Here is a 13195-nt window from a genome sequence, read left to right as displayed (position 1 = left end):
AGAGAAAAATAAACTAGAAGTCTGTGCACATTGTGGATGAATCCTACAATGCTGAGTGACACAAAGAAGGCACAAAAGAATGTAAATACTATGATTACTTTTATAAAAAGTTCAAACACAGGCTGAATTATTATGTTCATGGAGGTATACCTTTATAGTAAAAGTATTAAGAAGACTAAGGAAGAGGTACCAGAAAAAAGTGGATAGAGAAGTCTGGACAGAGAACTACAGGAAAGCTGGCAGAATTTCATTTCTGTGGTGGAGACTTTGGTGTTTACTTAATAATTCATTATTTTGTGACTTTGTGTTATATGCACTTTCCTGTATATTTTTTAAAACTGTGTGCAAAAATTTATCTTTGGCTATCGCAATAACAAAAATGCTTCTTGTGAGAAATAGTTATTTGAAGAAACTTAAGTAACATTTGATTAGCTATAGTTTGTAATAGTAACAATTACAGGATTAAAAACATTCTTGAAGTTATACTTGGAGTATGAAGTTTCTAACCTAGAATTGTCCTTTTTATTCTCCTTTTGAAATCAGTAATAATGATGTTACAATCTGTTTTGAATAGCAGAATCTTGATGTAAAGGTAGCAGTAAATATTTGTTAGGATTTTCACATTAAAAACTCCTTTTCAGCAACTTCCAGTGAGACAATGCTTATCTGTTACACTTGAGAAGTATAAACGTATGTTTATTCTTGCCTTCTTTATACACACACACACACACACACACACACACATTTTCTCTCTTTTTCTATCTAGAATCATGTGAAATTGCCTTCTTACTAGTACTTAAAGTCACATATTTGAGAACGACTGAAAAAGGTATTGAAAACTGAAGTCTTCTGTATTTTTTGTGTATGAAAATTCAAAACTTTTCTGAACCAAGCCATATTTTCAAAACAAAATGACCCAAAAAATGAGTAGAGATGGAGGAAAATACTTTGTTTTTTGTTTTTATTATTGGCTCCTCTTATTTTAGTCAAAAATCTTTTTTTTTTTTTTTTTTTTTTTTTGAGACAGAGTCTCACACTGTTGCCTGGGCTGGAGTGCAATGATGCTATCTCAACTCACTGCAACCTCCACCTCCTAGGTTCAAGCAATTCTCCTGCCTCAGCCGCCTGAGTAGCTGGGATTAGAGGTATCTGCCACCATGCTCAGCTAATTTTTTTTTTTTTTTTTTTAGTAGAGACAGGGTTTCACTATGTTGGCTAGGCTGTTCTTGAACTCCTGACCTCATGATCCACTCACCTTGGTTTCCAAAACTGCTGGAATTACAGGCATGAGCCACCATGCCTGGCCTTAGTCAAAATCTTAATACTCACTGTTCTCTTGCCACTTTTTTGAATTTTTTTTCTTATTCTGTATTTCAAATAACCTTCTTTAGGGAGACATTATCTTTTAGTTTTTTAAAGCTTTGTGAATTTATTTCAAAGTTTTATAACTCAGTAAAGTTCAAAATTGTCAGTTACTTATTAAACATAAATGTGTGACAACAGATAAAAACTGTCTCTGCATTGTAAAATTTTATACGAATAGGAATGGAAAACTCTCAAATAATATTTTTAGAGTATGGGATCCAAAATGATAGATTTGCAGATTAGCATTTTACCCATTAACGAGACTCTCAGGCCATTGTATTTAACTTGTGTGACTTAAGTGTTAAAAACATTTGCTTCTCTAAAAGTAAACTGATAATTAAAAATTATGTCACATAGCTTTTCTTTCTGCTTAAAATGCCAAAGTGTGTATGAACAAGTACAAATATATAAATACATTAACCAAAATAATTAAAACTCAACTGTTGTTTGATGTTAGATTTTTGAAGGTCTTATTAAAGTTGCTAATTGATAGCTGAAGTAATTGATGAAAATATGCTTGATGTTTAGGTATTTTGCTAATGTTTGATATTTTTAAGAGGTTGCCAGTATTCTGGGTTAAATCCTCTTAATAAATTTTATATTATTGTTATTATTTTATTTTACTTTAAGTTCTGGGATACATGTGCTGAACGTGCAGGTTTGTTACATAGGTGTACATGTGCCATGGTGGTTTGCTGCACCTATCAACTCGTCATCTAGATTTTAAGCTCTGCATGCATTACTTATTTGTTCTAATGCTCTCCTTCCTCTTTCTCCCGACCCCCCCATTAATAAATCTTAACTTTTGTTTTCAGGCCAGAGTTACAGCAAGTTATTGTTGATGGACTGGAAGTTCTCATTCCAAAGGATCCAGTGCACTTTGTAGAAGAAATACCACACTCTAGGTTTATTGAGTGTAGGTATAAAGAAGCTCGAGCATTCTTTCAGGTTAGAGACAACCAAATGTGTACTTTTAAATTAAAGAAAATTTTGGGATTATTTTTAATATTTGAGGATGGTAAGCTGAAGGGACTTAGGAAAATAGAAAAATAAACATCCTTTTTTGATGTGTCTATTTTCTTCTGGCTTGTTTTCTTTCAGTTTTTTAAAAAAGTAGATTAAAAATTAACCTTAAAAACGATTTTCTAAGTGAATTGATATTTATTTATTGTTTTATTTGAATAGCTTTAGTAAATTTAGCACTGGCTTCTGCCTTTAGTTAAGATAGCCCATTAACTTTGTAAAAGATGGGGTATTCTCAATCCAAGTAGGATAAAGCCACTATAGAAGATGGATCATGTAGATTTAGAAAAGACTTCATGAAAATATAGTTTGTTTCAGAGTTGGCATTGAATATGGTTTTGTTTTTTTTTAAACTTTATTCTCCTGCTGCAGCTTTCAATTCAATACACATTTAGTGAAAGCTAAACAATCCCAGGCTTCTGGCCCTGGGAATATAAAGATGATTTTGAAAGGCATGAAAATTCAGCTCTAAGAGATGACATGAAACACAGAGATACAGTGAAAACAGGCAAATTTACAGTGGGGTTTTGATACCCTAATTCTTTCACTTACCCTTTATTTTCTGGGGTTCCCTGCCAAGAAAAGCTATATCCATGAGGGAAGAAACACAATGTTGTATGTTACTGTCAAGTGCCCAAGACCTACAAATCAGGTTTTTTTAATAATAGTGTACTGGCACCTAAAACTGAGGCCTGACAGCCCAAGTGGGCCTTCCTAGCCCTATTTCCTTAAGTCATTGTGGAGCTGGGAAATTTATGCAGCCAGCCTCATGAATAAAAAGCTGAAAAACCACATGTGTGGATGGGCCTGCTTTAGTAGAAAAGTGCTGCCTGACATATCCCTACCACATAGTAACAGGAAGTAGAAGAGATGGAGTTTTATGCTTAAACTTGACCACTCTTCCTGTCCTAAGGGAGTTTGCTCTGGTTGTCATCTCTTATGCAATTATCACAGTGAATTATGAATATCTGTCTTGTCCTCTTACCAAATTTTATGAATTTCTTGATAGCAGCCATGTTCTTTTTTTTATTTGCCTGTGTTGGCCCAGTATCTACTATACCTGGTACAAAGAAAAGATCCAGTAGGATCAGTTTTCAAATTAAAGTGAACGTACATGTATTTGAACACTAGATGGCGCCAAACAGTCTTAAATGTAATACTTGGTGTAAAGCAATGAATTAATCTAATAGACCTCATAAAGCAGTCTCCTTTTTTTAAGAAAAATAATTTTTTAAAAACAATTTTAAATACATAAAACCTGCAAGTACACTACCAATGCCTTTTTTTCCTGAACGATTTGGGAGTAACATGTTGACCAGATGCCCCACAACTTCAAAAAATTTAGTATTTTTAAAAAAGAGGAACATTCTCTACATGTCCTAATATTAAAGTTAGAAAATTAACATGTACATTTTTACTATTTAATCCCTGTTCAAGTTTTGTCAGTTGTCCCAGTAATAACCTTGGTAATAAAAGGATTCAGTTCAGAATCACATGTTGTCTTAATTTTCCTGTCTCTTTAGTCTTCTTCAGTCTGGGACAGTTTCTCAGTTCTTTTATTACTTTCATGACTTTAATACTTTTGCAGATTACAAGCCAGATGTTTTGTGCAGCATCCCTCATTTGGGGTTTGTCTGGGGGTTCCTCGTGTTAGATTTAGGTTATACTTCTTTAGAAGGTTACAAGTGGTGCCCTGTTCTCGTTACATCTCATTGGGCACAGCATAATTTTGTTTTGTCCCGTTACTACTGATATTCACATTGTTCACTTGATTAAAGTGCTGTCTGTGAAACTTCATATCTTCACCACTATGAAGTTTCTGTTTTTCCCTTTGTAATAATAAGCATCTGGCAAGAAGTTACTTTAAAACTATGTAAATATTGTTTTCCTCATTACATTTTCAGTTTATTTGTTCATATCAGTATGCGTTCCTGGTTTCCTATTTTACCCAATGGGTTGTAGTCCGTTATTTTCATTATTTATTTTGATCTTCAGATTGTTCCATATTTGGCCAGTAGAAACTCTTTCACAATGCTTTCTGTGTCTTTTTGACTTGTCTCAGTTATTTTTTGGACACTTTATTACTTTTTAGCACTGCAAGTTATTCTGGGTTCATCTTGTAATTTTCCTACCTTTACCCTGGAATCAGGCATTTCTTTAAGTCCTGTTTCCTTTTAGAAGCCAAGATCTGGATGCCAGATATACCCGTTGCTATTTGGGCTTTGCTGCAGACAGTTTCTCTCAGTGGGCAGGGATAGGGTGTGTATGTTTGTGTGTATTTATTTCTGTATCTATCTATTGAAACCTGTGAATTCACATTGATATCTCCAGTCAAGTTATAAGTTCCAATTAAACACCACAGAGTTCATTTCCATATTTGTGACTCCCTTCTCAAATAATGAGAAACTTGACTCCCTTTGTCCTTAATGTTTGCTTATTTGTTCAGTCTCCCTATATGTAACGTGTCCTCCCCTCCCTACCCCTACCACGTGGTTGTTCTTCTCACCCTACTTGGGCATTGCTATCCCCTGCTGGGTGCACCCAGGTAGAGATACTCTTCTTTCCCTGTTCAGACTCTGACTTCCCATACCTGGCCGCTCTTCTGCAGGGAGGCTCTCCTCACCCTGCTTGGGCTCTGACTCCTCACCCTGGACACCCCGCTACCCTCTTCATGTTGATCCCCTCATTACCTGCCCAGGCTCTGACACCCCATACCAGGCAATCCCTTTGCACAAATACCTTTCTTGCTCTGCCTGATCTACTGGTTTTAGAATCAAATAGTTCAGGAAGAGAAGGAGACATTATTTACTTTTAATTATTTTCTCAATCTATTATGAAGTTCAAAACTAGAATAATATACATATTCCTGAATTTGATTTTGTTTCAGCAAAAACCATCACAAGGTAATTAATGAGCTCCAGCCTGTTGAATATCAGTGAAAAACCAAAAGGAAAGTTGGAATACCTGTACACCTGGCCCAGGAATCTCTAGATAGCAACATTCTTGTTTTACTTCTGCTGATTTGCTCTAAGATTTTTGGCAATTTTCTGAGCCTTAGTTTCCTCAGCTACAAAAAAAGTTGGTACCTTCTGTCATCTTATTCTTTGATATAAAATTTGTGGTTTTGGATTCCAAGATTCTTCTTGAGCTTTGTGTCCCCATTCATTGGCTGAACAGGAAAAATTAAATAAACATGATATTTAAATTAGAATATTAATTTAGTCTTTTTTAGAGGAATAGTATTTCTAAGATTTGCACTTGGAATTTATTCTTATATAATTACTTATTTATTTTATTTTTAACTTGTATTTTAAGTTCAGGGGTGCGGGTGCAAGTTTGTTACATAGGTAAACTTGTGTTGTGGAGGTTTGTTGTACAGCTTATTTCACCACCCAAGTATTAAGCCTACTACCTGTTATTTTTCCTGATCCTTTCTCTCCTTCCACCATCCAAAAGGACTCACTGTGTGTTGTTCCCCTCTATGTGTCCACCATGTGTTCTCATCATTTAGCTCCTACTTCTCAGTGAGAACATGCAGTATTTGGTTTTCTGTTCCTGTGTTAGTTTGCTAAGGATAATGGCCTCAGCTCCATCTGTGTCCCTGCAAAGAACATGATCTTGTTCTTTTTTATGACTGCATAGTATTCCATTGTGTATATATGCTACATTTTCTTTATCCAGTCTATCATTGATGGGCATTTAGGTTGATTCCATATCTTTGGTATTGTAAATAGTACTATAGGGAACACACACATGCATGTGTCTTTATAATAGAATGAATGATTTATATTCCTTTCAGTATATACCTGATAATGGAATTGCTAGGTCAAACGGTATTTCTGTCTTTAGGCCACTGAGGAATCACCACACTGTCTTCCACAGTGCTTGAACTAATTTATACTCCCACCAACCATGTATAAGCGTTTCTTTTTCTCCACAATCTCAACAGTATCTGGGGTTTTTTATTTTTTATTTTTATTTTTTGTAGTAGCCATTCTGACTGGTATTAGGCAGTATCTCATTGTGGTTTTGATTGCATTTCTCTAAAGATCAGTGATGTTGAACTTTTTTTCATATGATTGTTAGCAGCATGTATGCCTTTTGAAAAGTGTCTGTTCATGTCCTTTGCCCACTTTTTAATGGGGTTGTTTGCTTTTTCTTATAAATTTGTTTAAGTTCCTTATAGATGCTGGATATTAGACCTAATATCTATGATTTGCAAACCATAGGTTGCAAAAATTTTCTCCCATTACTTAGTTACCTGTTTACTCTGTTGATAGTTCTTTTGTTGTGCAGAAGCTCTTTAGTTTAATTAGATCCTATTTGTCAGTTTTTGCTTTTGTTGCGATTTCTTTTGGCATCTTCATGAAATTTTTGCCTGTGTCTATGTCCTGAATGGTATTGCCTGGGTTGTCTTCCAGAGTTTTTGTAGTTTTGGGTTTTACATTTAAGTCTTTAGTTCATCTTGTACAAACTATTTTTAAATGAAAAAAAAAGTATGTATACTATATTTAAAGTTTATAATAGATGTTTAAGGTATATAGGTGTATGCATGTATGCAGTTTGACACATACTAGGATCAGTTCTAAGAAATGGAATTTCTGGCCAGGTGCGGTGCCTCATGCCTGTAATCCTAGCACTTTGGGAGGCCGAGGCGGGTGGATTGCCTGAGCCCAGAAGTTTGAGACCAGCCTGGGCAACATGGCAAAACCTTGTCTCTACAAAAAATACATAAAGTAGCTGGAAATGGTGGCGTGCACCTGTAATCCCAGCTACTTGGGAGGCTGAGGCAGAAGAATCACTTGAACCCAGGAGGTGGAGGTTGTAGTAAGCCAAAATCGCACCACTGCTGCTCTCCAGCCTGGGCAAAAATAAAAAAGAAAGAAAGAAAAAAGAAATGGAATTTCTGAGAGTGTCACAGTGTCATGTTAGGGAAGATGTATCAGGGTGGGAGTATGTCCATATGGGGGCAGTACCAGCAAGAGGTAACTGTCAGACCTGATGTTTTTGTAGAGCCCAAAATTTTCATATCTGCTATTTAATCCTTTCAGTCACTCTGTGTAATAAGGCAAGGATTCTCTTAACAGATAAGAAAATTGATGTTTCAAGATATCAGTTACACAGTCATTGTTGGTGGAGCATGGACTGAGTCCTAGATCTCTACCTCTTAACTCCAGGCTTTTCCCACTATAACAAGCATTAGAAGATGTATCTCTCATTCCAGTCATATGTTGTAAGAGCACTTATGGCTTTGAGGAGAGGATTGTGTTCAAATTAAAGAAGGGATCCTGTGTAATTTGTATATTCTGTAGACAGTGACTTATCTGCAAGAAACTCTTCTTCCTGAAGGTAGGGTACTTTTTGCTTAAGATCTGTATAGTCCATCTGGGATCTATATTCTTGCCTGCTGTATTGTAAAAGAATCACAGGATATTTTAGAATGTTGCAGGCATGGGAAGGGCTTAGTCAATCATTTATTCATTTGCCCATTCATCAGTATGTGTTTTTCAGATATTGTGTGCCAGGTACCATTCTAAACCTGTAGATACAGTGATGAAGAGATATGTATTTGCCCTCAGAGAACCATCTTTACAGTCTATTGGAGGGAATATAAATAAAGTTGATGATTAGGATTAAATACGATATGAATTATAGTAAAAGTATTTACAAATAGTAACTATTATAAGCTTGTTAAGGAAAAAGATATTTCATTTGTCTTTGAATGTCTAGAACCAAACATGATTCTTTGTTCTATAAAGGTTGAAGAGAAACACTTCCTGAATAAGAACTGGAAGAATAAATACATATGTCTTCCTGGGAAAAATGAGAAATGTTTCTCAGAGGTTGGAGCTGAGACCTGAAAGATTTTGTTGATCAGGGGCACATCAGACAAAGGAAACAGCGTATATAAAGTACAGAGGCTTGAAAAGTTGTGGTATATTTGAGGAGTTACAAGTTATTGTGGTATATTTGGGGATTTAAAAGTTATGATATGAAGTGTGAGGATTGTACAAATGAGGCTGGACCCCAGTTGTCAGAGACCAGAACACAGTGTTTTTGTCCACCAGGACAGAAGTTTAAATTTTGTCCCATATGTAGCGAAGCATCACTATAGAATTTACAGTGCTTTCCTCAGCTCCAGAATACTCTAAAAATGAAGAGAATCAGAAAACCAAGATGAATTAATGATATAATATTTGATGACCTTATAATTTGCAAGACATTTTCCTTCTTCAATCTTCACAGCAATCCTGCAAAGTATAATAATTATCCTTAAACTACAAATGAGAAAATTAGATATAAGAGAGATTTGTTTATTCTTACATTCTCTCATTCATTCAGCAAATATTCAGGCACTATTCTACCCACTGGAGCCATAATAATAAAATGAATTCACTTTCCTCATAGAGTTTATATTCTTCTGATATGATCATGCCTGTGGTCACAGCTAAAAAGAAGTATACTAGATTTGATCATCTGATTCAAAATCTCAGGCTCTTTCTACCCTACTACACAGTCTCTAAAGACTAATAGAATCACTGAATGGTGAAAACATTATTAAATTCATTTTGTTTCAGCTATGTTCGTAGCTCTCATAATTAGCCTTATTTTATCCTGACTGTCCAGCTACTAAATTATGATGTAGAGGAGGGAGCTGATAAAAGGATGTCTCATCCTTTGGAAATCCTGGTTCTATTCTTTCCCTTTTAATTCTCTCTCCTAGAATCTACTCTTACATGCTCATTTTAATGTGGGACAAACAAGTAACTATAAAATGGGATTTTTATAATAGAAAAAAGATGATATGGGGTCAATTTTCTTTTTTTTTTTCCTCTTCTCGTCTCTTTTTTTTTTTTTGAGACAGTCTTATTCTGTTGCCCAGACTGGAGTGTAGTGTCGTGATCTTGGCTTATTGCAACCTCCACCTCCTGGGTTCAAGCAATTCTCTTGCCTCAGTTTCTTGAGTAGCTGGGATTACAGGCGCAGGCCACCACTCTTAGCTAGTTTTTATATTTTTACTAGAGATGGGTTTTGCCATCTGGGCAGGGCTAGTCTTGAACTCCTGACCCCAAGTGATCTACCTGCCTTGGCCTCCCAAAGTTCTGGGATTAAAGGTGTGAGCCACTGTACCCAGCCTGGGATTAATTTTCAAATTTAATTCAGATGCCACAGAAAGTTTCCTAGCAATTTAGAAATGGCTGTAATAGCTGACTATTTATCATATCTGTAGCAGTACCTTGATGATAACACCGTGGAAGCCATGGCCTTTCGGAAGAGTGCAAAGGAATTACTACAGCTAGCAGCGAAAACATTAAACAAATTGGGAGTACCATTCTGGCTGAGCAGTGGGACTTGTCTAGGTAAAATTCTTATGACTTTCCATTTGTCTTTTTGTCATTTTGTCCTCTGTCTTTAGGGATTACTGCTTGAGATGACAAAATATCAGTGATATTTGAAGTGTCATATTTATAGACAGAATAAACATGAGTGCATACAGCAAGGATCTATTGATTTCTTTAAAGAAATTAATTTGAGAAATATAAAAAAGAATATTAGAAAGGCTATGTTTGTGTTTACTAAAAATTATAAATAATATGTATAAAATTTGTATCAGAACATGTAGACTATACAATAGTTCCCCCTTATCCATGGGTGATACATTCCAAGACCCCCAGTGGATGCCTGAAATCTCTGATAGTACTGAACCCTATATACACGGCTTTTTCCTTATACATACCATACCTATGATGACATTTAATTTATAAATTAGGCACAGTAAGAGATAAACAACAATAAATATAATAAAATAAAATGGAACAATTTTAACAATACTATAATAACAGTTGTGTGTGATCTCTCTGTCTCTCAGAGTATGTTATTTTACTGTACTCAGTGTTGTTTTTCTTATGATGGTGTTAGATGATAAAATGCCTCCATGATAAGATGAAGGGAGATGAAGCATGTAACATTACGATGTAGTGTTAGACTACTATTGAAAACTTCTGGGCAAATCAAGGAACGTTTCGCAGAGGCTAGGGCTGAGTCCTGCAAGATTTGATGTAACACTTCTGAGTTGTTTATTTCTGGAATTTACGTTTTAATATCTTCAGACTGTGGTTGACTACGGGTAACTGAAACTCCTAAAAGCAAAACCATGGATAAGTGGGGACTCCTATAGTTGATTCTTGGATAAGCCTTAAATTAGCATTTTATTATTTCATCCCAAAGATTGTTTTTTTATTGCCTTTTAAAAATAATTATTAAAAACCCTCGTTTCTTTACTTATGTGCCATACAAACAGCTTTCATTAAACCAAATGTTTCTAATGAGAGGAACATTGAAGGGAGTGTCATAAGGTCTTCCATCAACCTTTCCTAGGTCATTGTTAGTATCACTAATTGGACATCACTGTTCATCTGACATGAACATACAGACTTTTATATAGTCCTTAAACAAGTTGCTATTAAAATCTGTGAGTGATTTCTGGGTCTCTGTCCACTGTCCATTAAATTAAACTTCTTTGGAATTTAGAATTATTTATAATCTTAAATTTTGTTTTGTTATTTGTTATCTTTTGATTATCATGATAGTTAATTATAGCTGTATTTGCTTTTTCTTTATTATAACCATATTTGTACAAAAGTTAATTCAACTCCTGCCTTAATAGGGTTGCCATCTAATTTATTGTTCACTTCAAGAGACTTAAGAGTGACAGGAAGCACCATTAATAATTATGTTCAGGCATAAACTGGGATATATGCTTATCCTATCTATTAGCCTTTGTTGAAAATTTACACTGTTCTTCCTGCCAAGGAGCTTACTACTAGAATAAGCCAAAAAAAAAAAAAAAAAAAAAAGTACATCTCTCACATCATGTGATATTTGCTTTAAGGTTTAATTTCTTAGAAACAAGATTGTTTTATAATGTGTATCATCAAAGGCACTTCTTAGTCATTTGACGTGGTTTGAGTTTTTAGTCCCATGGTTTTTTTCACTTAATTTATAAGGGAGTTGTATTAGATGATATTTAAGAAACCTATTTTTAATGGTTTATAATTATTTAATAGAATTATTTTAGAATTCCAAACAATATTAACCAATAACAATGTCTATAAGGATAATCGTAGTCATGTATTTACTTTTGAAATAATTGAAATGGAATGATTAGGAAGATCATAGGGGAGACCCAGGAGTCCTTAATAATATTAAGGTATATGTTTTATTTCTTTAAAACAATGCTATAGCAACTGACTGAGAGCACATACATGGTAGACACTTAGAAATTATTATTTGGCAGTGTGTTGAAAATTGAAGCTGTTACTGCTTTTCTGTTTCATATGACTCATTAGGTAGTCACTGTTGAGAGCTGTTAGGTTCTACAAATGATTGCTCAAGAAAAATATATTGGTTAAGCAAAAGATATGCAAAAATATTTTTTGCATATCTTAACAGCCCCCTCTATCACTAGAGATTAATGATTAAACATTCTCATCTGCAACTTATTATTAAAGCTAATGGTTTATTCAGAAACTAAAATATATCATGAAAGTTTTTGAGAAAGCTGAGAGTGCTCAGACAGTGAAAACGGATACATAGATAGAAGGTTCAGGTGTCTACTCCAACAAAGTCATTTAGTTTGAGATTTAATTTTTAAAAATAATTTTGGTAAAGCACCTTAAGTCTAATCCTATGAAATAAAATCCATTTTGTACTTCCAGCCACTTGAGAGGCCAAGGCAGGAGGATCACTTGAGCCAGGAGTTTGCGTCCAGCCTGGGCAATATAGTGAGACTCTGTCTCTTTAAAAAAAGAAAAAAAAATGATTGTTACAAATATCATTTGTTATAATAACTATTTTTTTCCAAACCTAAATTTTGTTAAAAAAATTTAATCTTCTTTTTAGGATGGTATCGACAATGCAACATTATTCCTTATAGCAAAGATGTCGACCTAGGAATTTTTATACAAGATTACAAATCTGATATTATTTTAGCATTTCAGGATGCTGGACTTCCACTCAAACACAAATTTGGGAAGGTCAGTAATAAAAGGCGGCTTCATTTCATAAGTAACATATCTCAATTGTAAAGCTTAAATTAAACAACTCAGATATGGTGAAGAATGCTGCATACATAATTTTATCACTCAGTACTGACTAGGATGAGTTCAGCAGAAGCCTATTACCACTTGTAATTTCTGCACTATCTAGGGAAAAGCAAGAAAATCTGGCTTTTTATTGGGTTAGTGCAAAAGTAATTGCGGTTTTTGCCATTACTTTTGCACCAACTAATAATGATGAGAAAAGAAGGATCTTGAACTCTTATAGGTGAATTTATAGCTATTATATTAGGCAACAATGTAATGTAAAATAAATATATATGATATACAATTAATATAATAAGTAAGAATCCCACCCACCCTACCTGAAGTTACATTGTTTCTCATGAGTTGTTTAATTTTACAATGTCATTATCAACATAAAATATTCCATTGATTGCTAAGGGATAGAAATTATTTGAATCATTTCAAATAAGTACTTCAATTTCTTGTTTATCTTACATGTCCTAGGTTATAGTAGTTTGCTCAGAGGTCAACCAGGGATAAGTCATTGTAGTCTAAATGAAATCTTCCTCTAGACAGTTTGATTCCTATGCCCTAAGCCCATGATCTCTTGCAATCATTTTGTTCTTAATTTGCTTCTTCCCAGAAAGGTGTTATCCTACAGTAAGCAAGTAAAAATATGTTTAGTCACCAGAAAATTATTTCTTCCATCATAAATAATTATTCTATTTTACTAAAAAATATAA

The 13195-nt window shown here is 34.4% G+C and overlaps 1 protein-coding gene across 14 annotated transcripts in view; it reads left to right on the top strand.

Moving 5' to 3' along the window:
• Window positions 1-13195, top strand: part of FKTN (fukutin) — a 204427-nt gene that overhangs the window by 31240 nt on the left and 159992 nt on the right. For 13 of the 14 annotated variants that reach the window (XM_012439089.2, XM_012439088.2, XM_012439094.3 and 10 more), the window contains 3 exons: window positions 2181-2313; window positions 9620-9749; window positions 12292-12425. In XM_012439089.2, coding sequence (XP_012294512.2) covers window positions 2181-2313; window positions 9620-9749; window positions 12292-12425 — 397 coding nt within the window. The remainder of the gene's footprint in view (window positions 1-2180; window positions 2314-9619; window positions 9750-12291; window positions 12426-13195) is intronic. The other variant, XM_012439090.2, reaches the window with a different exon arrangement.

This window comes from Aotus nancymaae, unplaced genomic scaffold, assembly GCF_030222135.1.
Source record: "Aotus nancymaae isolate 86718 unplaced genomic scaffold, 86718_ANA_hifiasm-v0.15.2.pri h1tg000003l, whole genome shotgun sequence".
NCBI classification, from domain to species: domain Eukaryota; kingdom Metazoa; phylum Chordata; class Mammalia; order Primates; family Aotidae; genus Aotus; species Aotus nancymaae.
The sequence above is the reverse complement of the archived record's forward strand: the minus strand, read 5'-3'. Positions and strand labels throughout refer to the sequence as shown.